The sequence below is a fragment of the Empidonax traillii genome, unplaced genomic scaffold, assembly GCF_003031625.1.
Source record: "Empidonax traillii isolate 1590-97213 ecotype Southwest subspecies unplaced genomic scaffold, ASM303162v1 scaffold728:size315809, whole genome shotgun sequence".
NCBI classification, from domain to species: Eukaryota; Metazoa; Chordata; class Aves; order Passeriformes; family Tyrannidae; genus Empidonax; species Empidonax traillii.
In genome coordinates this window covers 51,467-77,252 of record NW_020955921.1, presented here as the reverse complement: position 1 = coordinate 77,252, position 25,786 = coordinate 51,467, and the positions used below count along the sequence as shown (strand labels likewise).

Sequence of the window (25,786 nt, the reverse complement as noted above, 5' to 3'; positions counted from 1 at the left end):
AATATTGAAAGTTTTAAGTCTGCTCATTTAACAATTTCTTGATATCTTTCAGACACAGGGGAAACAAACAGTAACTTGCTGTATTTTTCCAACAAGTTTATTATTGCCATGGATCACATTTATGAAGATATCATAAAGTTACAAGGAGTTGTAATGAAAAAAAAGCAGTTCCAACAATGTAATGTGGCCCATTACATGTTCCATATGACAACTTTATTACTGCACTGGACCAGTACAGCAATTACTAAAAGGAAATATATTATCCATAACTTGTTTTCAGACAGAATGCAACAATAGACCAAAAGAATACTGCAAGAACATATTATTCTGTGACATATAATAATTATTTTGAGGTTACAAAGTAGGAAAGGAAGCTACTGTAGCTTATAATCTGAATTAAAAAAAAAAGTAGCAAAAGGAAATTTAGCAATGGAATCTGGACTATAATTGTTTAGTTATTACTGATGGCTGTTTGGGTTTTATAATTAGCATCTGTATTTTTTCTCATTATAGGTATTAATGTTCATGAATATATTCTCAAAGATCAGAGGGTGTTAAGGTAGGACACACTGGTGCTATACACTGTACAGACTTGAAATGAAATGACAACCCATACGCAAAAGACCTTACAGTATAAGTGGAAGAGAACATATAACACATGCAAAAGGATTGTTAGGGAAGGCATGAAAACAGAATGTGAAGCAGAGGTCTGGATAATTGTGTGATTCACATTTTTTTACATTTTATGCAGGATTCAGGAGAGGATAACTAGGTAGCTTTGAAACTGTTTATACATAGCTCTTCTCAAGCATGAGAGAAGGCATATGGGTCTTTTCTACTAGACAGGTAGACCATGGTCACTGTGAACTGGGTGCGCTATGAATAAATATTTTCATCCTTTCCGTGTGGTTCAGTGTATGACAGAACATATGTATTCTAAGAAGCCAAAAAAAAAAGGAACTGAAACAGGGAAAAAAAAGAATTTTAAAAACTGAGAGCACAGTGCTTCTACAAATCTACTCAAAATAGAAAACCACAACACACATTATTTACAAATACACTTTAATTAGCAAGTGGTAATCACACCATTGATTACTTTTATTAAGAAAATCATTCTCATATTTGGTTTTCATGTGCTTGTGTTAATATTAGAAAGTGTAAGTAAAATCAAGACAAAATGTAAACAAATTACAGATATAACTACGATACTTAATTAGATTTCAAAGCACACTTAACAGAAAATTTGAGATAGCAAAAAGGAGCTAGGCATGCATTTTTTAACAGATGGTGCCAGATAAGGTCACACAGATATAATTGAGGTCAGATTTTGGCCACTGTAGGAACAGACCCTCTCAGTAGAAGAGGTGAATTTCCTCCCGTGTTTTTCATTAATTACTCAGTGCCGTTCAGTCAGTGTTGTCTGTTGTAGATCCTCTCAGTAATCCCTTGTCCATGCAAGTCTTTCTCTAGAATATTCCTCCAATATTATGCTTTTGAACAAAAGTTATCTTTGTGGAAACACTGGTTTGCTTTTCAGCAGCAGAGACAAAAGTCTACTAGTATAACCATTTATCTTAGCCACGGTATCTAAGATAACGTTAAGTATTGGGGGATAAACAGATGAAGGTGTATTTCCATTGCTGATCAGGGGAGGACTTCTATAAAACAACAGATAATCTTTATGAAAATACAAAGAAGTCTTAAAACTAAAGGCCAATTTTAAAATACTTTATGTCAGAGACAGAAGGTAAATCAAGAGCCCAGATGGATGCAGCAGAACTGACTTGGAGAGTTGTCTTGGATAGCTATTGCTCAAATTCTCCTTAGCTTTTAGCATGTAAAACAAGAGTTTTATTGACCTTGCTGTTAATTTTACACACTGTATCTGAGAGTAGTATTTGCTTAGTGAGTTTTTTCGCATACAGCATAAAAAAATTTATATTAATTATATTACATAAAATTGTATATAGTATAGCATAGACTCAAGATTGCATTTATTTCTAGCAGGAAGGCATTCACATTTGAAAGCCAGTTAGAAAGCGTAGTACAGAAATCAAACCAACTGACTTTCTACATAAGCCTCAAAGTATAATGTTATGCTGTTTCAACTCATCCAACACATTCTCTCCACAGCTGTGCAGGCTCAGCCTGCAGATGCAACCATCACAGTCAATACTTGTATTTGAATGACATCCGTATTAAAGTGGTTTTCTTTCATAACACTCCATTTTATCTTGCCAAAAGAAAACCGTATTTGAAATATCATTAATGCACCCATTTTATGAATGTGTTTGATTATATTTTTCTTTTTACTTATTACTAAATTAGTTTCCTGAAAATATTTTCCTCTATTTACCTTCAGCTAACATTAATTCAGATCTGTATTTTGGCCCTTTTCCACTGCCTAACAGCTTTACACAGAAATACATGACAGAAATATGAGCAGTAATATCAGAAATAAATAAGCTAACAGTGTTTATCTGAGTAAAGATTTCTCTGGACTACTTGAAGTTTTGCTTTTGGGAACTAGCTGAAACCAATGCCATTGTATTACTAAAGTCAAACCTAATACTGTATTTTATTATTTTGTGACTTCTGTAATAAAAGATAATATATTTCCTTTGTGGCAACCATTTAATTCCAAAGTATTTGGAACATTTTGTTATAATAAAAATAATATTACTTCAGGCTTTTTAAAACAGCTTGGGTGCATTCAAAATTTAGGCATGCTTACAAGCCTGATCTTGTCACACATGGGGTCCAAGTATCCCCTCTTCGTACAAATACAACAACCAGTGACATTGCTGCTAAAGTGTAATTGAGTTTGGGCCATGAGGACAAGCCAAAAGAGTAATTGGGGAAAAAAAAAAAAAAAAAAAAAAAAGGTATAGTTTATATCTATGTCCTCTAGTAGAAGCAAAAGTCACCTTTTTTCATGTTGTTCAGAAATAATAGCTGGTTGATGATCAGAAACTCCTTGAACGTAATCAGCCCTGAACACAAGCTGATGAATTACGCTTACAGCAGGCAAGCCCATAGACCTGGAAACTGTCAGAGTGCTATGGCAACGGGTCAAATGGCTTTAAACTATTGCTAATGGTCTATAATGAAAAGCTGGAACGGCATGGGCAGAATTAAGAAATTACCTGGTATATGGTTTATGGTTTCCATAAAGCAAGGCTTTTCACAAGTTTTTCCCTAAACTATTTGGCTGTACTAGGTCCCAAAACATGCCCTTTGCAGAAACCATAGGGCACTGTTGACAAAAACATCCATGTTAACAAAGTGGCAGGTGATGTTGCAAGTGAACCTCATGAGCATAGGTGATTGCCCTTCCCCCACAGCCCTGCGAACACACAGCCCCCCAGCACTGCACAGGTCAGCACCCAAACTCCAGCACTGCCAGCAATCTCATCAGTGGGCTGGGGGCCCCCACAAGCAGGCTGGCTGTAACACACATCCAGACACACAATAAAAAGGGCTGCATCAAAAGAAGCATGGCCAGCAGGTCAAGGGAGGTGACTCTGCCCCTCTGTTCTGCTCTGGTGAGACCCCATGCCAAGTACTGCATCCAGCTCTGGGGTCTCAAACACAGTAAGGACGTGGAGCTGTTGGAGCACATCCAGAGGAGGGCCACCAAGCTGATAAGAGGGATGGAGCACCTCTCCTACAAGACAGGGCTGAAAGAATTGGGATGTTTTCCCTGGAAAAAGACGCTTTGGGGTGACCTTATTGCAGTTTTCTAGTACCTTAACGGAACTTATGAGAATGATGGGGCAAGGCTATTTACAAGAGCATGTAATTACAGGACAAGGGGGAATGGGCTCAAACTGACAGAGAGTAGGTTAAATTACATGTTAGGAAAAAAAATTATTACAGGGTGATGAGGCACTGGAACAGGCTGTGCAGTGAAGCTGCGGATGCCACATCCGTGAAAGTGCCCAAGGACGGGTCTCTGAGCAACCTGGTCTAGTTGAAGATGTCCCTGCCCATGGCAAGGGCGTCGGAACTAGATGATCGTCAGCGTCCCTTCCAACCCAAACCATTCTATGGAATACAAAATGTATTTTTTTTTATTCTGCTCTGAACCTCGGCATCGGCCCTTAAGCTTTCCCTCGCCGCTGCCCTGGGTTCGGTAACCACACCCGCCCCCGGCCGGGCCGGGCCGTGCCCAGCGCGCCTGCGCCGCCGCCGCCGCGGGGTTGGTGCCGGCCCAGCGGGGGCCGGGCCGGGCGGCAATGGCGCCGGGAGACGCCGGGGGCCGGGTGGTCATGCTGGTCCTGCTCCTTTCGCTCGTCGCGTTGCCGCCGCCGGGCGCCGCCTCGGCCGCCGCCCTGCCTGTAGTCATCAACACCTGGGCGTTCAGGACGGCCGCGGAGACAGGTGTCCCGGCGGGGGGTGGGGCGGTGCTGTGCCGCTCGCTGCCTGCCTGGTGCGCCCTCCCGTTGTGAGGAGCCGCCGGGTAGATCCGGGAGTTGGTGGTGGCTTAGGGAAAAGTAAGCCTTGGAGGCGTGACGAGGCTGGTGCGTGGCAAGAAGGAGCGAGTTGTGACCCTGCTGCCGTCAAGCGGCGCTGGGTTCAGTGGGCTCGGTCTCTGCTCCCCGCCTGCCCCGTCCCGGGTCAGGGAGGCTCTTGGAAAGGGGCTCGGGCGCCGAGGCGCCGGGTTACTCCTCGTGTGGGAAGGAGCTTGCCTTTACACAGGTGGTTCTCTGACGCCGAGTCCTGGTGTGGCCTGACAGCCTGCGAGCAAATGGTTTAACTTTCCACGCTGGGAAAAAAACGCGTTTGAAAACAAATCAAACCAACTAATAGAGAGGGGGGTTAAGAACTGCGGATGTGCTAGATTAAAGGTGTGCTTTTGTTAATGTGGTTTGAACTCTCGTGGCTCTTTGCAGTGGTTTTTAAAGGTACCCTTTTGAGATTCCTTCTTGCCTCTCCAAGGATTTAGGTTGCTATGAATATTTTTTTTTTCTTTTTAGCTCAGTGTTCTGTGATGTGTCATTGACAGTCAAAACACATTTTCCTATTGCAGCGTAAATTAGTTGTGAGTGCTGTTTTTAAAAGACTTGCAGGTTATTTTATCATAGTCAAGTTGTAAATAGTACCTTACTATGGAATTCTTGCTTGTGAAATGGGTAACCTATAAAGCCTTGTATAGGTCAGAAATAAAATACGCTCATGAAAACTGCAAGGCCTTTTGCAGCTTCTGAAAGCTTGTGTTAAGGTTACTGATAGCAATAAAGGCAATAGGCATTGGAGCAATACTCACACAGAAGTTTGTAATAAAAGACTGTGAAATGTGGAATTGGATGCATGGCATTAAGTCTTACTTTTCCCCTGGTGCAGGAAGCTTCATGCAGTTGCATGCAGCATTTGTGATGATAAGCCTTCCTGAGATGGTTGAAACAGTCTTTTACTTCTTGAGATGCTTTATTTCTGCAAAAAAAGAGCTGTGTGCATGTGCTGCCTCCCCTGTGCTGGGTCTGTCAGATGATGGAGCACCAGAGCCAGCACAAGGAGGAAGTAGGACTGCAACTATCAGTGCCAGCAAGCTCATGCACTTTGGAAAACCATGTGAAATCTCATATGTGCAATGCCTTCAGGCTCAGCATATTCAAGTCATGTAATTTGGCATGTCTGTAATGTCTTACAAAGCTGCACCATGATACGTAGATTCTAAAGAATAGAAGACTAAGGGTTGGACAGGAGAATGGAGACTGATTTCTTATGTACCATTTCCACTTTGTTTTTATGCTTACGTAGTTACTGATGTAGGTTTATATCTTTTTATTCTGCAGCTGGACACTTACTATTCTTATATGAAGCTTTTGAGGGCTGCTTTTTTTTGTTGCCTTTTTTTTTTAAATAAGATGAAAATTTTGTTTCCCCTTCTCTCTCCTCCCAGAAGGCTTTAAACAAGCAGTGATAAGGTAATAATTGGTTCTGGGCAGAGAAGGTTATTTGATGTATAACAGTTGTGATGGTTGTTAGTAAATAACAGAAGAAAAGCTTCATTTCTCAGTCAGAAACACTAATCAGACACGAAAGAAAAACAATATTTAGAAAAGTGATGCTTTACATTCAGTTATATTTATAGTTTGACTTTATTTCATCTGTAAGTTATGGTTTACTTTTGTTTATCCACTTACGTAGTGCATATGCATCATTCCCATCTTTAAAACATTCTTTAAAGCAGTAGTGGAGACTGTTTTCCCTGGTGACATTTAATTATTTGTGTTGATTATAGCTTGGAGAGTACTCCAGTCGGGCGGTTCTGAGCTGGATGCAGTCGAGAGAGGCTGTGGGCAGTGTGAGATTGATCAATGCGATGGGAGTGTGGGATACGGAGGAAGCCCAGATGAAAGTGGAGAAACAACTCTGGACGCAATGATTATGGATGGGTAAGGAAACTACGTGGATGAAAGAATGATCCCTGTAATTGTTAGCACATTTAAGGATTGTTGCAGGGTCTTGTTGCTTTGGGGCTCCCTGTGTGACAAGTTATATGTTAACTAGTGGAACTAGGAAAAATACTGACTGATGGGAGAGTAGGTAGTGCTATTTAAAGCTGTCCTGGTTAAAAAATGTTGCAAATGTGTTGTTCATGTTGTTGGTTTATATAACAACATAGTTATTTTACTGAAAATATTACTGTAGATGGAGTTATTCTTACTTGAGCAACATTTCCATGCCTGTGAAAGGAAGCAATATATTTTTTCCCTACTAGTGTGGTGCCATCAGTCTGTGCCATAGAACTATTAAAGCATTATGTTAAGGGAGCAGGCTTTTTGATGTAGATGAGAACAGATCTTGTCTAGTAAAAAATGTGCAATTGTTTGTGTATTTTTAATAAGTTTTAATTTTCCTGTTTCCAGCAACACTATGGAAGTTGGGGCTGTTGCAGATCTCAGACGTGTAAAAAATGCAATTGGTGTAGCACGAAAGGTCCTTGAATACACTAAGCATACATTATTAGTGGGAGAGTCAGGTAATTATTCCTTTAACTGTTTCCAAGTCATACCCTTGTCTAAAACACTTCCTGCTAAAATTGCTGTATTTTAATCTTGGTAACATAGGTGGAAGAATCACTTGACAGTAAAATCAATCTAATCTAAATCAGTCAAATAATTTAGAAGTGTTTATTTGCTCATTCTGTGTGTATGAAATAGATTTATTTTTAGAAGAAAAAAAGCATAGTTTTATGGTTTTCCCACCAGCCTAACTGCAAATATTAACTTGTAATCCCAAGGCTTTGCTAGTATCAGTGATATCTGAGTTTTCAAAGATGATTTATTAAAAGACAATATGGAAAATGTTAGATGTAAATGTTGCATTTAAAACCATAGAGTAAATTTTTCTGAGGAATAGCAGAATTAATAGACACTGCAATTACATTTTACTACTTTGGTATATTTTGAGCATGATTATTGCATTTTATAGTTTAAAAATATTAGGGAGAACTTGAATGAAAAAAATTACATCAGAGGCTGTACTCTTTGGCACAGCCAAAGAGCAATACCAAACTGGAGGCTTAGTTGAGCTTTTTAAATACAAGCTACTGTTGGTAGAATAATACCAGTTTCAGAAAGAGATATACCTTCCAGGGAGGTATGTGAGTAGTTAGTAGAAGGTTTCTTGGCTCACAGTTAAGGACTTTGAAAATGTATGTACCTGCTCAGAAGGGAATTTGGAGATAAGTGTGGAAGTTGACATGATCTGAGCATTAAATGATGATTCAAGTACTTTGAAATTGATAAGAAAAATAAAAGATTCTTGGAGAAGCTAATGTGTAATAAGTGCAACAGCAGTTATTTGATGCAGTCTTGGGAGGGGAGGACACTGACATGTTTGAAAAGAGAGACTTGCAGATTCTGTTCAATTTGAGAAGTGGACTAAGAGAAATTTCACAGGTGATGCAGAAAAAGAAATTGGTAGGTGTTAAATGCAGAGGAAGAAATACTCAAAATACTCATTTCCCCATCATTGTTAGTTACCAAAATATTTTTAAACTTTGATCAGTAGAATTAGCAGAAAAGATAATGAAAATGAAGAAGCAGAAGAATTAAAGTGTCGATCTAAAATATGTTTTCCAACTAAGAAAATAGCTCTTTGCATAATGAAGGCATGTAGACAAGGTTGTTATGCTGAGTCCTTGCTGCCGGTGAGAACTTCCTCAGAAGAAACTGTCTGGGAGTAGTGGCAAAAGAAAGACAGAAAAGCCGAAGATTTATCTGAGTAAAAATTGGGGATGATGTTTAACGTTAGTGAAATAGTCAAAGCAGTGGAGAAATTGAGGATGAATATTTCTTGTGAAGAAATATATCTTCTGTGGAAGCTGGAGCTTGGAAAAAAGAAACTGTAGTTGTCTTCATCAGGTGAAGATTGATAAAGAGGAAATACATTTGAATCTTCAAATATGCATGTGAGAGAAAGAACAGTTTATTTTCTAAATAAAAATATTTACATTTTCAGCTAGAATAGTAAGCTCTTTTCATATAAATGCACTTAGTCTCTGCAGGCAATTTTTTATTCAAGATGCAAAATTGCTGAGGTTATTCCATATTTTTCTCCCAGTAACTAAATGGCACTTTTATTTGAATATACTTAGTGATATAATCCAAGGAAGTCTTTGTGCCTCCTAAAATTGCGTTTTTATGAGTGGTTGACACTGGAGAGGAGGAGAAGGCAAGCTGTGGCATGCATTAATTTTCCAATCACCTGTTTGTCCTTCATGTGCTCAGAAATTATTTCTAGGGTTAGTTTTTCCTTTTTGTTCTCAGTGATCATGGATAGGCTGACCAGCCTGTAGATCTTGGATTCTACTTCCTGACAGTGGTGTAGCTTTTGTTGAACAGATATGAATAACTACACTCATCAATTCTTGCACTGTTAAAAGAACTGCTTTCTCCATTTGTTGTCTTAATTCTTTAGGAGTGAGTCTTAGCAGACTATCAATAAAACACATGTATGTCAATGTAGGCTGAGTCTGGTGAGGGATATTTAGTGTAGGATGATTACAAGTGAGGAGAAAAAAAACACCCTATTTTGGTTATTGTCTGCAATGAAATTTTTTGTTTGTCTCTAACAGATAGGGAAGTTTCATAATAACAGTGTGCCTGACCTTTTTCTCTTTTTTTCCTATCAATACTTAGGCCAATAATCAAAGTAAAAAGTTAAGAGAGTAAAAACGACCAACTGCTTTCTGGAATAGAAAGAATGCTTCAAAAGTTATATAAGAATTCCTGACAAATATGCACAATCACAAATTTATCCTATAAAGAAAAAACAAAAAATCCCTAAACCCTGCCCGTTTGTTCTAGAAATGGGAAAATAAATATCGATTTAATTTGAAGCTGTCAGTTTTCTTTTCCTCGGAGTGCTAAGAAACTTTAATTGTGTCAGTTTTTAAGAAAAACATAGAAAAACTGTGCAGAAATAATTCAAGGCTTCTCTTAATTCTTGGACTAGATAAGCTTGTTCAGCTGTGTAGGGACGTTATTATCAAGGATTGATAATATAGACTCAGGTATCGGAACCTAGCAACAGTATCTGCTACTGGTTAGTATCAAAGGTATTTTCAGATAAAAGATGAAAGAACAGTTGATCTTTTTTCTTCTCCCTTTGCCTAACGATAAAAGTCAGTCTTAGAAGTGTAGCATTCTTTATTGCTTGTGTTGGTATTTCTTTTGCTCCCTTGGCACATACTATATTAATTTTCAAAACAAGCTGTCACTTTTCAAGCTGGAAGGAAGAAGTGTATCATGATGTAAGCTGGTGGATTGCTTTCTTCAAGTATCGGTGTTTTAATGGCAAATGTTGTGCTGCTGGGTTACTTACATTTCATAAAAGATTAACTTTTTAAGGCAAATATACTTGTATCATTTACTTAAATATTTCTGTGACCCACACAGCCCGGGCCACTCTTCCTCCAGTTTATTTGTGTCCAGTTGATTAGCGGAGTTAAATTTGTTTCTCTTTCGATGGTAAAACTTACATGTATTAACATAGTTACAGTGAATTGAAGAAATTTGATATTGCCAGTGAAGGGAGAGTTTGCTACTGCAGTTGTACATCACTCTAATGGCTGATACTGCTCTCTGAAGGCTTATTTCTCATCTCCATAAAGGATGTAGAATTTCTTGATTTCTAAAAAGCATAACATGAATGCATTATCATAAAATACATAAATCTGTGAGTAAATCAGTGTGGTTTTTTTGTTTTGTTCTTGCTTTTCAAGCCTCCCTGTTTGCTGTAAGAATGGGGTTTCCATATGAAGATTTAACAACCCAGAAATCACTTTCAATGTATTCAGAGTGGCTGAATCGAAGCTGTCAGCCAAACTACTGGAAGGTACAGTGCAGTGGTGGCAGTGAAGAGGGGGTTTAGAAAGTCAGTAATGCAGCAATTGCCTCTTCCTTTCAGCTTATATTGAAGTTACACTTGACATGTGAAGAAAAAGGAATTTTGCTTATTAAACAGAAAAGGCTTGAAATTACCAAGCATTTGTTAGACTTGGGAATTGTATGTGTCTAGTTCTTACTTCTTAGATCCTGCTGGTTTTGACCTTGTTGCAGTAGTGCTTTGGTGTAGCAATTATTTTTTATCCAGTTCTTAATTGGGACAGGACTTCTCAAGCTAAACACAGCAGTGTGTGTGTTTTTTGATGCATGTATAAATTTCTGAAAGAAAATCTTACTGTAGTAATTAAGGTCTCTAAATAGTTAGTTGTGAGGCTTCATGCAGACCTGTGAATGCATCAGATTAGTGCAGCTGTCCATTAAATTTGCATACTGTGGTGAGGTTGGCTTGGTTGGAGAGGTTGATTTTTTTTTTTTGCTTTGAGTGTTACAGATTTCTACGTGTTTTTATGCTGTATTCATTGTTTCTTGAATATGGAATGCTGCATTGCTGAACCAGTTTAATTCAGTTTTCATTTTTTTAATTTTCAAGATATTTTCAGTTGGGAAAATATCTTGAGTATGATACTGACTTGACAATATCTTGACATTAGTACAAAAAGCTCATTTCATCTGTTTGTTTTTTTGGCTTGAAAATTTTCTTCATTTCATTGAAGAATGAGCTGCCTTTTTTTTTTTTGGGGGGGGACCACTCAGTTGAGCAAAAGAAAATCTTTAATTTTAACAACATAACTTTCTAGCAGGAAAACCTTCTTACTGTATTATACCAGAAATCAGTCTTTATTCTTTAAGCTAAACTATTTGTGGTATCGCAGTACAGCTGTATGTTTTAAGTATTGGGCATCCTGTATGGCAGATTATAGGTATTGATTGTAGTATTCTTAAATTTATCAGTATTGAAGTATATTATTCATGCAATTCACAATTAGTCACAATTATTCATGCAATTACAGAATGTGGTACCAGACTCTTCAAAATCCTGTGGACCATATAAACGGCCTGGAAGAGTAACTTATAAAGAAGAACAGACCATCTCACAAAGAGATGTTCAGAACCATGATACTATTGGTAACAACTTTTGGTAACCCTGATGCTAGTTTTTTTTCTCATTCCTCTACAGATTAAATAATACTAATTTTAAAGAAAAGTATTTCATATAATAATTATTTCCTGTTTATAGTGGTTTCAAGATTCTATTACTTATGTGTTACGATGGAGTCACTAAAAGTAAGATTTGTTTTTGGTTTTTTTCCAGTGCACTGGCTGCACAGCCACTTGCTTCGTATTTGCCCTTAGCTCTTGTTCATTGCCCTACTGCTTTTCTTGCAGATACCTTGGCATAATTGCTTGGACAGCTACAGGTGCTTAGAAAACTGATTAGGGTTAAAAATAATTATTTTTGTCTTGATTATGATGTTGTTTTCAGAGCAACTTAAAAGGCATTACAGTAGTGGAAGAAATGAGTAAAAAGGTAGTCCTGTTGCCAGCTAAAAGCAATGTTTTTCAAACACTCTTGAAATTTTTAGAACAAAGTTTACTTTCATTTTTCTTCTGTTCTGGCTTTTGACTAAATCAATTAATTTCTCCAGAAACTACTATGCTTAAAACAGTTAGCAGTAGTAGTCCCAAAAACTTCTAAGAGTTTAGTGATTGAGGACTGTTAATTGCTAAGCTTTTAAGTTGATTAAGGAGCAGATCAGACAAAGGACTAGAGCAGTTACAGTTTCATGTCTTTTAAAGCTTTTTACTGTGTAGTCTTGAAACTAGCACTTTTTGGTTTAGTTTAGGTTTTCCTCAGTTCATTAATGCAGAACTTTTCACCTGGTATTTGCAATACCAAGAATTAGCAAGTTGTTTCAAGTGTGAATCTTTTTTCTTTGCTTCTGGTAATAACGCTGCTAATAACCTATTAATATTCTCCAGAAGTTGTACAATCCCCCTAAATTCTTAAGTTGATAGCTAGCTTACTTTCCTGGGGTAAACAGTCTTCAGTAAGTGCTGGAAAACTCAGAAATTGTGACATGTCAGGAGAGGGGAATCTGGTAAATACAATTCAAGAACTGATGTACCATTAAGTAGTCATAAGCTGTTTTGTAGTGAAGAACGGTATTTTGTATTAGTATTTCAAGTTCTCCCACCCCATTGTTTTAAATGTGAAATATCTCTCTGACTGGCACATTTTGAGAAGAGTCTTCATTCATAATGCTTTTAAGATGCTGAAAGCATCTAATGCCCTTCCAGTCTTTTTGCGTAGGACGGACAGTCAGTGCCTCTATGCTTTAGCTTCTACTGGTCAGGAAACTTTTGTATCAGTAGTAGATACTGCCTGCTGAGGTCAGAGAACCAGAATTCAGCTCATCACATTCTGCTCCTTGGCTCTCACTTTGTATTGCAGTTTTATGCTAGCGGCAATTTATGCCCTCTCTTGCTCTGTGGAGGTGAAGTCTTGCTATATGGAGAAGCAGCTGATCCCAAATCCTGTTCCAAGTGACAATGTAAACTTCTCCTGTATGAAGCAGTGGCTTTCTTATCAGCACAAAATTAGCAAGGGGTAGGCTTATACATCCATTTCGTTGCCTGTCATGTAATTCAAGTTACTTTGGTAGTCAGTACATCACTGTCTGCCAAATTTAAGCTCATCCTTCTGATGTGGTTTTTTTTTTTTTAATTTCTTTCAAGCACTATTTAATTTCCAAACTTTGTTGTTTTGATGGTATTGATGCTTGATGTGGTGACACCAGGTACTTGTTCTCTACTGGTTAACACAGATGTATATCAGGAGGCAGTGGCTGCTTGGGCAGCAGTAGCACACAGCTCTGAACAGTGTGGCACTCACTGTTTAACATTCTTTTTTGAGCTCTTGTAATACATCCTAAAAGTTTCCAAATGTCTTTTAAAAAGAACATTTTTTCCTTAGGAGTACAACTCTTTCGTATTTCAGTATATCACTAATTTGAATACTCTGTGTATTGTGGTTCTGTTTTATAAGCATAGTACCAATTAAATAAAATTCAATTTAAATATGTTTCATCCTGTTGAAAATCTTAGGTATGGTTATAATTGGTGCGAGTGGAACCGTTGCTTCTGGGACATCTACTAATGGTGCAGTCCACAAAATTCCAGGGTTAGTATCTCTGGTTTTACAAAAAAATTTTTTCCTCACATTGTTTCCTATGTTAAGCTTGTCACGGTGTTGTAAAACATTAACATTTAGATCACAAAATGGCCTTTACTTATTTCTCTGCACTGCCATAAACCCTAATACTGATTGAGTTGCAAGATGATTTGTGTTTGTTTGAGGGAATGCTTGTTTTTCAGCTGGCTTCACTCACCATACAGAGACACAAACAACTGGCACAGTTTTGAGACAACTTGTAAGGCAAGGCACCAGAGACAAATAAGCATTTTGGAGGGGTGCACAGTCTCCGAAGAAATGTACATAAAATCAGAGCCCCAGGCTTATGTTTTGTCTTTGAGATACTTCTTCTACCCAGTTAGAATTCTTTTCTGTTAACCAAGTCAGACAACTTCAGGATTTAGCAACAAGTTATTGAACATATTAATGTCCCCAGCTGCTTACTGTTGCCCACAGGCTAAACCTCACTGGCCTAACGATGTCAGTATAATAACAAACAGTTGTGCATAGGAGGTGGATTAAGCCTCAGGTCAGTCAGGTTATCACAGATCACTCTTACTGGTAGTTTTAAGACAAGACTTCTGACTGCTGTGGAGTGACCTTTTTACCTGTTCTGTTCTCCTGTGTATGTAATGCTAAATCAGCTGGAGGCAGTAAGGCTGACAAAGTTGGGGTTTTATTTTCCATTGTTCACTACAGCCGTGTTGGAGATTCTCCGATAGCTGGAGCAGGATCCTATGCAGACAGTACAGCTGGAGGAGCTGCTGCCACTGGGGATGGTGACATTATGATGCGCTTCTTACCCAGGTTTGTCCTTAGGGCAGACTTTGCCAGCTTTTCCCAGCAAAATGTGGACTCAGCAAATGAAGTAATTGATTAAAAAGACAGTGTAACTTACTGGCTGCTGAAGTGGGAGCAGAGGAAGGAGGGGAAGGGGAAAGAACAATAGCAGTATTAAAGTATCATTATGATGTGTCTTAAAAGAAGAGACAAATATCTTGATGACAGATCCCTTAATGCTGCCGAGCTGTGAGCAAACAGGCAGCAGGTGAGTATATTTCCAATCTATATGCTTTTTAACAGAACTGATTAGCTTTCTCCTCCACAATGTTTTGTTATGTGGGAAATGAGTATCATAAATTGCAGAGAGGAGGAGGCGGTGGTGTGGGTCGCAAATTATTCAGGAGGGTGGGGAGGTGTCACTGCAACAATCCTATGTAATTGCATCTAATTTGAAACTGAAAGAGATGTTTTAGTGCTGTCATCGTGGTTCTGTAAACTACGTGAAATATGACTGTTTTCATTACTGAGTCTTGACAGTCATCCTTGTGGGTCAGTCTCAGGAATGAGTTATGGAAATCCATCCTGTACATAATGGGCTCAGATGCTTGAAGGACTATATAGAAGCTCATGTGTTTTTTCTGAAACTCTGGCAGCTAAGAATGCCTGCTAGCTATTGCATATTTACAAACGTCCTCAATGAAATTCAAGCTGTTCCAAGCCAGTCTTGAAATAAATTATCTGTCCTGTCATGGTGGATAGCAACAGCAATAGTGACTTGAGCTCCACTATGAGTTTAGTCAATAAAAACTGGTATTACACTTTAGCAGCCTGAAGTATTTGGCTCTAATGCTTAAAACATTTTGTGTTGGCACCAGTGGGTTTTAGAAAACAACTCGCCTAGATGGTAATCTCTGCTTCCTTGTAGATAAAGATTTTTGCTAAATCCATGTTACTTAGATATTCCCACGAAGAGACAAAGACTAAAATTGACCTGCCAGAAGTGAAGGAAGTGCCAAATAAAGGGCAAAGTTGGTAATATTTGCTGTCTGCCTTCTTTGAGGTAGTAATTTCTGATTGAGTTTTTGATTAATGAAGTGTGAAATATAGTTTTATATTCGGTCAGTTTTCTTTAGATTGCTTGAACTTATTTGATTGTTAGAATAAGTCAAAGATAATAGGGAGTGTAAAAATGCAAGAGAAGTTCTTTTCTACAGTACTTTGATAACACTTGTAGTTAATGCTATCTGTATATCTCTTAGTGTAGCAGGAGTTGGTCTTGGTACATGCCTCTTTCATCAAAGCAATCTAATGTTGTTTGCTTGTAAGTTATATGTTGTCATTTAATCTTCAGCTTCTGAGAGAAAATGGCAACAAAACTAATTTTTTACCTCTGAGGACATTTTTGAAATGCAACTGATTCATCTCAAGCATTTCCTGTATAGTCACTTGTCTAATGATACTGCAGATAAAAAAGAGTTCATCACTAACTCTTTAACGGTTTCTTTGCAGTTCTTTAACTGATCTTTTGCTTAGCCTCTTCTGCAAATGATCAGTTATCCCTTGGCTTGGTCCTGCCATAGAACAACAGATGGTATCTTGCAGTTCCTTTTAGTCCTGTTTTTTTAATGACTTTTTATGTAGAACTTGAGTAATAATTCCCAATACAAAGATGACCTAAAAATTACTTACCATGTGTTTCTATTATTCAAAGAAGCCAAGGTCTCTTCAGTTTTAGAATATATAACCTGAGTATGGCTAACTGTCTGGTTATGAGGGTTTTGTTTGTTTGTTTTTGTTTTATTTTGTTTTTTTTCCAGTTATCAAGCTGTGGAATATATGAGGATGGGAACAGACCCAACAGTAGCCTGTCAGAAAGTTATTTCCAGAATCAAGAAGTATGCTCCAAAGTTCTTTGGTGCTATCATTTGTACCAATACAACAGGAAGTTATGGTATGTATTTTGCTTTGCAGACAAAGGTGCTTAACCCTTACTGGATCACAGAAGTACAAAACTGAAGGTGAATTTTAAAGCAGAAGTCTTTAATTACTCTTTGAGGACTGCAGTAATACTGTTCATTCATAGTGCTAAATACTGGTTATTAGGGCAGCTGTATCCTGGTGTGAACTGGGGATACTGTCATTTTCCTATGCATTTGGCTGTCTTGGACTTACACAAAATTCATGGAAGGCTTAGCAAAAATCAAAAATATTTCCAATCTTCATGTGTTTTCCTGGACTGCCTGTGATTAATTTGGAGGTTTTAACGAAGAATTCTTACGCCTTCCCTAGATGTGGTATAAGGGAGGGAGAATGTGAATGTTAAGCATGGCTTCAAAGCTTTCCAAGAGCCGTCATTGTGCCAGGCATCTCATTAGTGAAGTCTTAGATCAGTATCAAGTATAATTTGCTAATCAACGTGGATTATTTAGTTAGACTGCTTATTGCTGTTCTTTGATCTCTTACTTCCCATAGTTCTGTGTTTTAAGAGATTAGTGTTGAAGGAACTCATTAAATTAATCAGGACTGAAAGAGAGAGATATTTTCCTAACTTGCGTTACTTTTTTGAATTGTATTATAAGGGCATTAATTGCACTACAGCAGTCAGTAGTACTGTATTTTAACTTAAATACTTTCAAGATGTCTTAGGTTAAACAGATTGTAAAAGAATAATTACACCATTGTAGTAGAATTAGTAACTGGGTCTTTAGATGATAAAATGCAATGACAGAGACACTAATCCCAAATGTAGCACATTATAATTTTTTTTCTTTTTTTCCTAGGTGCTGCATGTAATAAAATTCCAGGATTCACTCAGTTTCACTTCATGGTTTCTAACCCTTTGCTAAATCAACCAACTGAGCAAGTAGTAGATTGCATTTAATTTCTTCTGTTTCATTAGCTTCTCAGTTTAGAAGAGGAAAGTGCTAAGGTTCCCCAGGAGTTACTTTTTAAAATGGTTGTTTCAAGCATCTAATAGCTGGAACAGTCTGTTTGTTTTCCTGAGAACTGAGTAGCTAAAAGTAATGAATAGTAACCATGGAACAGGACCTTTGCTTTGCCATTTAAAAACATATTTGTCAGAAATATGGAGTAAAGGGCTGGAACTATAACTCTACACATCGTTATTTTGAGAATACTTAATTCTCTTTCTAAGATTTAGTCTAGGTTTTCTCTTGAAAATACAATTGCGTAAAAATGCTGACAAGCAAGGAAAGGGGGTTGAAGAGTAGTGGAGACTATTTCAAAACCTTAATGAAGAGATAAGAACCATCTCCTTTTAGACCATTCTGAGTTGTTTCACAACAGCTGAGAATACATTTGAATAGAGAGAACGTGCAAGCATCCATGCCAATACAAACCTTCAAGGAATATTGTTTGACTCTGACTGGATGTGAAGACAACTGGAAATCTTCCTGTCACCTGGTTTCTATAGTGGAAGTTGTGAATCATAGTCACAGTGATTTCTTTTCACTGCTATTCTGTGCACTCACCCTTTCGTGTAGCACATTTACCCCTGCAAAGGCGCAGTTGAATACCTAGAGTATGACAGTTACTTTCAGTTGGGGGTTTTGTCACTTTCTGTGTCTAGAGTCAGAAGGATTCATTTGTAGAAGAACTCCAGCATCATGAGGATTGTTCCATAGGTATTTGAAGATCTGTTTGATTGTTCTCTTAACTTGGCAGCCTGCTGATCATTTGATTGAATCTGTTAAACTTGAGCTAGGAAAAGGTAAAAGGGGGGAGCAAGTAAAATCAATGTCTTGTCACTTTAATTGTTCTTTGTCTACTTGAATAAAATGATTGGGTAATAAAAGCACACCTTTATGTATCATCTCTAAGTAAATTTGTTTAGATGCTTGTCTACCTTAGAGTGCTTGTTCCCTTGTGTTCCAAGTTGGTATCTTTAAAAGATGGAAACAAACTGTTCAAACAAGAATAGCTATTTTCAATGGCCTGCTGTTGAAATTCATCAACAAAGGGATTTATTCAGAGGATTCACTTCTGTCACTGGATCTTCGGAGCATCTTGTAGCACAGAATTCACTGCAGGCCACAAAAAGCTTTCATTAAGTGAAGCTCCAAGTGAATATATCTGTAGTGGTTTAAGAAAAGTGTGCATCTTACATTCTGCCATGGCCGCTCTATCTTCAGATAACCCAGGCAGTCAAGTGCAAATAGATTAATCAAATCCCAATGATTGATATGTTGAAGATTGCATTGTGGATTATAAATGTAGGAGGTTCAGTACTGGGAGCTGAGCAGTAAAGTCTCAAACTCCTGCAGCTGAATCTGGCAGGGCTCATTTGTGAAAGAGGTTAGGAACATCCATGGCATGCTTTCTAGTGTGCTTATGTCACTCTGTGCTAGTGAGTGTGTGCCAGTGGAGGTTATGGGTGCCCTGTAACAGTGTACCTTGAATTCACTGTTGCAGTGATAACTCCCTGCGTAGTGAGCTCCTCTGTGCTGGACGACAGCTGGCTGAACATGAGCCAGGTGGCCAAGAAGGCCAATGGAATCCTGGCCTGTATCAAAAATAATGTGGGCAGCAGGACTAGGGAGGTGATTTTCCCTCTCTGCTCAGCACTGGTGAAGCCACACCTCAAGTGGTATGTCCAGTTTTGGGTCTTTCACTATAAGAAAGACACTGAGGTGTGGGAGCACGTATAGATAAGGGCAGTGCAGGTGGTGAAGGGTCTAGAGAGTAAGTCATAAAAGGAGTGACTGAGGGAGCTGGGATTGTTTGGCCTGGAGAAAAGTAGGTAGGGGTCAGCCTCTTTTCCCAGGCAACTAGAGACAGGACAAGAGGAAATGGCCTTAAGCTGTGCCGGGAGAGGTTCAGGTTGGACATCTGGAAGAATTTTTTCACAGAAAGGGTTGTCAGGCATTGGAATGGGCTGCCCAGGGAAGTGGTGGAGTTGCCATCTCTGGAAGTGTTCCATAAATGGCTGGATATGGCACATAGTGCTACCGTTTAGTTGGCATGGTGGTGTTTGGTCAGAGGTTGGACTTGATCTTGGAAGTCTTTTCCAACCTTAATGATTCTATCTTAATTACTTGTCTCCATGAGACGTAGATACTAATCCATGTGGTTCAATAATATAGATGGTTTTATGACAAAGAAAGAGTTATAAATGAAAGGATTAATTTTTGTAAATGATTTTGATATATTGTTAATTTGACAGTATAATACCAAGAATGTACCATTCTGCTGTTATGTGCAGAATTCTGAATTTAAAAAATAAGATGCTTAATATTTTGTCTTTAAAGTATTTCTTTAAATGTTACTAGTAGTGTCCTGTAATGCTTAGCAGACACATTAATTTTTTAAGAAAGATAAATATCAAATACAAGCTCTTGCCAAAAGTAAGCAAAAACTATGACGGATTCGATTTGGGTTGAAAAAAAAAAAAAAAAAAAAAAAAAAACAAAAAAACTTACTGTTTTCTGTTTCAAGAAATTTCATTTTTTTTAAGTTTTTACTCTCCAACTTTTACTACAAAAAGCAAAAAAAAACTATGCAAATATGAGTATTTGTAATACAATTGAATGCATCCTGTCTGTAAAGTTGTGGACTGTTTTTAAGTTCATTAACTTCTAGCTAGCCTGCTTTTTTTTTTTCTGTTTCTAAAACTTCTTACCAAGCTAACACTTTTAATTAGACAGAGGAAGAATCTTAACTCAGTGCTCTGACTAAGAAAGCGAACTATGTCCTCTTTTTGCATGGCATCGAATTGTTCTTTAATAAAGCAATCTGTGTGAACCCTGACAATGTTTTGTATGCACTTATTGAAGAAAACTTCCCTGTCATTTCACCATTTGTAGGTTATCACTGAAATGCATTCCTTCATCTGTAACTGCCTCAGTCGGGAACAATTCAAGAGTTTCAGAGAATTCAAGGTTGATCACAGACGGAATCTACAAGTAGTACTGTATAAATAGCGCATCTATTATCTCTTCACAGAATAAAACCAACAGTGATGCTGAAATTCTATTAGCACTTGTTGTTTGGGTTTGGTTATCACGTGACTGCTCTAACTAACAGCGCTGTTCATTCTTGTTTTGAAACAAAGTTTGTGCAGGATTTAATTGTTATATCTGTGGTCTGTGTGTGTGAGGAAACATCAGTGATAGAGGTAAATTTACTCTAGCTCTAATTTACAGCAGGTATGTTACATGTGAGGCACTGAACTACAAATGTTCTCACTGAGGGTTCTGTTCATTCCTCCATCTGAGTTCCATTAAATTTTCAACATTGCTTATGTGTGATCTGATGACTGCATTTGCAGATTGCATTTAGTCTTCATAGAATGTAAGAGTAACTGAACAGGCAAAATGCATTATGATACTCTGACACTTTACTTTTTTGGCTTTTCATTGCTTCAAGTTTCAAATGTTTAAGATACTTCTCTATTGAAGGTTCAGTAACTTGAATTCACAAATGTGAATAATCTCAGTTACAAATGAGCTTTTTGTCAAAAATTGACAGCTTTTTGTAATTTTTTTCCTATTGATTAATTTCTTCTAAAAGGAATAAAATTATATATATACATCTAGACATTTACAGGTTACAGTGGTATTTCATAATATTATGTGAGGCAATCATAATATTAGATAAGATTGTAACTGCAAAACTGAAGTAAGACATATAAACTAAGTAATTTCTCTTAAACAGAATTTTGGGTTCTAGATGTTTTATTGTTTGAAAGGCTGAAGACTGTTTGCCTTCATGTTAATTTTCACAAGTTCTGTTACCACATTCCTTTTGCTCATGGCCTTCACTCAAATTGTGGTATATTTTCTCTGTTGTTTCGTGGGACCTTAACAAATTAGATTCTCTTCACGACTCCTTCTTCATGGGATAAATAGGGTTTTTCAGCAAGTTGTTTTCATTTGTAACCCAAATTTTCCTGCATATCTTCCTGTCCCTTACTCCAGCTGCATGCCAAAATAATTTCATTTGTGGCTTAAATTACATTTTAGTATGACTTTTGCTAAGGGTCAGTGTTGCATGCTGCTGATGCCATTTCACAAAAATTTAAAAAATCACCTCCATACCAAATAGGTACATAGGTTACACTCGCTGCAATCTACAGCAATTTGTAACATACTCTCTGGTCTTCCCTGTAAAGGCATGATGTTTTTCCTACCTCCTTCCTCTATAATCAGAAAAGTCCTAGTGTTGTTTTTCCTGTTCTGCTGCCATTATTGGTGCTTTATACTTTCTTCAAATGTGGAGTTTCCTCTATATTCATTTTGCTTTCTTTGCTGTCAGCAGACCTGTCATAACAACTTTCTCAACACATTCTGACTAAACCCATCCAGGTTCTACAGTTGGTTAATTTTGTTTCTGAAGTTTACTTTGTACATGATTCATACACAGTCTATGTGATGTAGACTGTGTTTTCTACGTGATGTATACTGTGTTGTATTATTGTTTTGTCAAGTGGTATTTGGTAGGGAGGATCCCAGTTCTGAATGTTTGAATTCTTACAGGTGGAATAATTATTCAAGCAGTAGATTGCAGTATCACAGTATAAACAGGTTTAGAATTACACTTAGCTAGATCAAGAATGCTTATTGTTCATAAGTAGATGCTTAATGGCATATGTGATTATTCATTAAATACAGCGTGACAGGCTATTTGAAAATAAGAATGGTTGTGCTTGCTAACAATACTGCTCCTGGATATTTTTTGTTATGAGATAAATTCCAAGACAAATTATCATAGATCATCTGGGAGAATTATGGTTAGGTTGGCAGGCTGATACATAGAGAAGTAAAAAGGAACTGAAACTTCCCATAAATTAATATTTTTATCTGTAGCACTTTTCCTGATCATTGAGGAACAATGTAGAACTGACAGTTTCCTACTTTTCCTGTGTAATCAGTTCTTCAGTTATGCGTTTTTTTTTCTGACAGATTTACAGTAATGGATGTAGTAAAATATTATAAATTAAAAGAGTGGATGTAAAAAGTATTAAAAACAAGTTTAATTCATATGCAGTCAAGTGTGTTTTGCTAATTTGGTTGTTACTGAAGACTAATTTGTATGTTATAAAGTAGAAAATAAATTACATTGGAGTAGCTGCAGTGTTAATGAACTGTAGCTATTTAAATTCAGTCTGTATCCATTCTTACAAATCTGTCAACACAAAAAGTCCTGAGATCTCACTTCTCAGCAAGAGTTCTGACAGTTTTTGTTACTGCTTAGTGACAGTGCGAGCCCCCAAAATGGGTTTTTCAGGGTAACATCACTTTGTCACATGAGCTTAAGAATTTTTATCAGCCTTTAACTGATTTCTGCAGTGCTGCTTCTCCCTGCCTGCTCTGTTTCTTTCCTGGAGATTACTGTTCCAATACCAGGACTGGCAGACCAAGGTGTGCTTCATGCCAGATCCAGCAGTTTAACCTCTCTGACCTCTATCTGCACCTTGCACTGAGAATAGCAGTTGCCTGCACCCCATTCCATCAGCTCTGCTGTGGAGTTCATAACTTGTGAGCAGCAACGAACAGCTCCAGGGCAAGTGGACTGTACTTTTTTTGTTGGTAGAGTATGCATCAGGTATACCATTCTTTTACTGATAGTTACAGCAATGGTAATAAAATCCTCTAAAAGCAACTATACTGAACGAGGAACAATTAACTAATTAATTAACTCATAGTGAAGTGCTGAAGACGAGGTTCTTTTTTAAGATTTGTTCATCTCTCGAAAATGATTTCAGCTGAATGAAGATTTTGCTGCCCCAAAAATGTTGGTACCACCCAGATCCTTCAGTGCGTGCCCTCTCTTCAGTTATGCAGGTGGTTCTGGTGATTGTGCATCTCCACAAAATGGGTCAGCTTACTGTCTGGCTGAAAACTATTATTTTTTTTTCTTTTTCAGAATGTGAGTAAGCAAGCTGTTCTGTTTTACCTTACAGCCACACAGCTGCTAACAGCAACACAGGGTAGACTACAGGAATATGCAGTAGGGCACTGAAGAGCATGGAAAACAATCCAGCTGGTGACAGCACATACTTAGTTTGGCAGAAGACTGTTCAAAATTTTCCTGTAGACTAAAGTAAGGTACTTGTCTGTTTGCAGTTTCATGATTTAACCTTCAGGCTAGATGCCTATCTACTATTTCTCCCCAGTAAAATCAGTAAAAGGCACGAGAGTCAGGGAGTATTCTTGTGAACAAGCTATTGTCATGTTTCCCACATTCTCTCTTCTGTCATGCAAATACTTATTTATCTACTATAGGTTTCGCATTTTCAGGATGGGAAAGGGCAAGGACCCCACACAAGTTTTTTCTGATCACCACCTCTTAAAATGTGATTTTGTATTTCTGGTGCCTGAGGAGGCTTTACAACTTAATCTTATACTTCAAGCATCTGCTGTTACTACAATGCTTTATGAAAATATGAGCACCATGAATACAGTCTCCTTGACTGGCTATTTAATTGAAAGTCACTGTGAAATGTGCTTTGTGTTAATACCGCTGTGTTTTGGACAGACTATGATACTGGACTCATGGGGATTTCTGTCACAGGGATGTCTGGTTAGTGAATCACAAAGAATTTTAGGGAAGAGACAATCACCAGTATACTCAGTGGAGCTAAGATAACATCTGCAGGCACATTCAAGAATAGAGCTGTAACACTGTAACTTAATTTGAAAAATCAAGACTCTTTCAGACTTGAGAATAGAACTTTGATCTTGCATAAAGTTGTACTTTTATAACAATAATGTAGTGCCTCACTATGAGAAATGTAAGTGTTAATGCCAGATAAATATTCCAACTGTCATTTATAATTATCATTTTTGTACTTTGGTCAGACAGCTATTCATAGTATGCCAATCATTGTCAACTTAACCATTATGCTCTACTTTGTAGCTGTGATTTTTCCAGACTTAGCATTTGGGAAGAACTTCAAATGCATACTAGAATTTGAGGCAATCCAGTCACATAATAGACCATCTCATGTAAGTGCCTCTAAAGTATTACTCACAACGAATAACAAAATCACTGAACAGTACAGAACTACTGAAAGCCTTTAGTCTCAGTGTAGAAAGATTAGAGTACTCCATCCTTAGAAAAGGAAAAAGTTGCCCTTTCTTGGGAAAATCCAGAAGAGACCTAGGGTACCAGAGTCCAACATTTAAAGCTTTATGAGAACCTCTGTGCTTTGTATCAGGTACTGCTTTCTATCTTTGTAGGTATCCCACATCTGTATGTGTTTCTGGTAGTGGGGTTGCATAAAATCAGTAGCTTCTAATGCGAGGAAGCTAACAGGCTCACAGGCTCTAGTCATTCTCTTCTAACCCCAGGGCCTTGTTGGATGGACCTGCTGACACACTGAGTGCTGATCAGCAGGCAGTGAGTTTGTGCATCTGTGGCTTGTTGTATTTGTTTGTTTTAATCACTGTGCCATTATATGTGAAACATGAAAATCTATGTTTGAATAATAAACCTGCCTGATGCTCCTAGAACACTGAGGCTAAAGAATCTTTTCCTCCTCCTTTTCCTTTAATAAGTAGCGATTCATTTATACAAGGTGAAACACAAGATAGTAAGAAAGATAGAGTGTGAATATCTGCTTCTCTGGGGAGATAGAAGTAAGATTCCATGAGGATACACATCCTGACATATGTCTGTCCCTGTCACTACTGGTTAGGTAGCATGTGGTACCAAGCATGTGGTAAGCATTCCTTGAGTACCAGCAGAGCTCAGTAAACAGCAGGTTCCTGAGCGGCTCTCTAACATCAAGACATTGAGGGCAACTTTTTAGTGAGTAAAAATAAATGCAGATTTCTGACATCAAGGATCTTCTATCAGTGTGGTTCCTTAAGTTCCCATCTATTGAATTTTTATAGTAACAACTGTCTGTTCCCAATGATGTTATAAAGGCACATGACTTAATACTGGATGACTAACAGCATACCTATCTCATTCTGAACCACCACAGAATTACAAACTAGGCATTCTCTCATACCTATGAAATGAGTAAATTTTATTCTCAAACCAAATATGTGAGATTGCCATCCTAAGCACAACCCTTCCCTTTATGCAATCACAGTGTCAGGCCTGCTATCCCCTGCGTGTGGAGAATAATACAAACCTCTTCCTGTTACACTGTTATCAAGTTTCGATATTTGTAATGATGTGCTGGCAATGTTAACAGCCTCTCCATAGAAGAACAATTTACCAGTTATCATTGTAATCTGAGTAGTTAATTAATGATCAGGAAATCTTTCTTATATTCCAGAATGTTTACATAACAGGGTTACCAGGACCTATGTTCAGATATAATGCTCCGGGGTAAGCTATCTGGTAAAGCAGTGTTGCAGCCTGAAGAGAAAAGTAGATGTACTGCACACTGGTTTAGGTGAGAGACTGTAATTGCTATGAATGCTAATCATATAATCATATGGGCAGGCACATGAAATGTATATGTTTCATGTATTTT

General features: G+C 37.7%; 1 protein-coding gene across 1 annotated transcript; it reads left to right on the top strand.

Annotated features, from left to right (window-relative positions):
* Positions 1–4,236: 4,236 nt before the first annotated feature.
* On the top strand, positions 4,237–18,110 carry AGA (aspartylglucosaminidase). Its single transcript, XM_027900433.1, has 9 exons — positions 4,237–4,383; positions 6,248–6,401; positions 6,876–6,988; positions 10,238–10,350; positions 11,372–11,486; positions 13,467–13,542; positions 14,254–14,361; positions 16,155–16,288; positions 17,118–18,110. The coding sequence occupies exons 1-9, from the start codon at positions 4,239–4,241 to the stop codon at positions 17,216–17,218; spliced, it is 1,059 nt and encodes a 352-aa protein (XP_027756234.1). The 5' UTR covers positions 4,237–4,238; the 3' UTR covers positions 17,219–18,110.
* Positions 18,111–25,786: the final 7,676 nt, after the last annotated feature.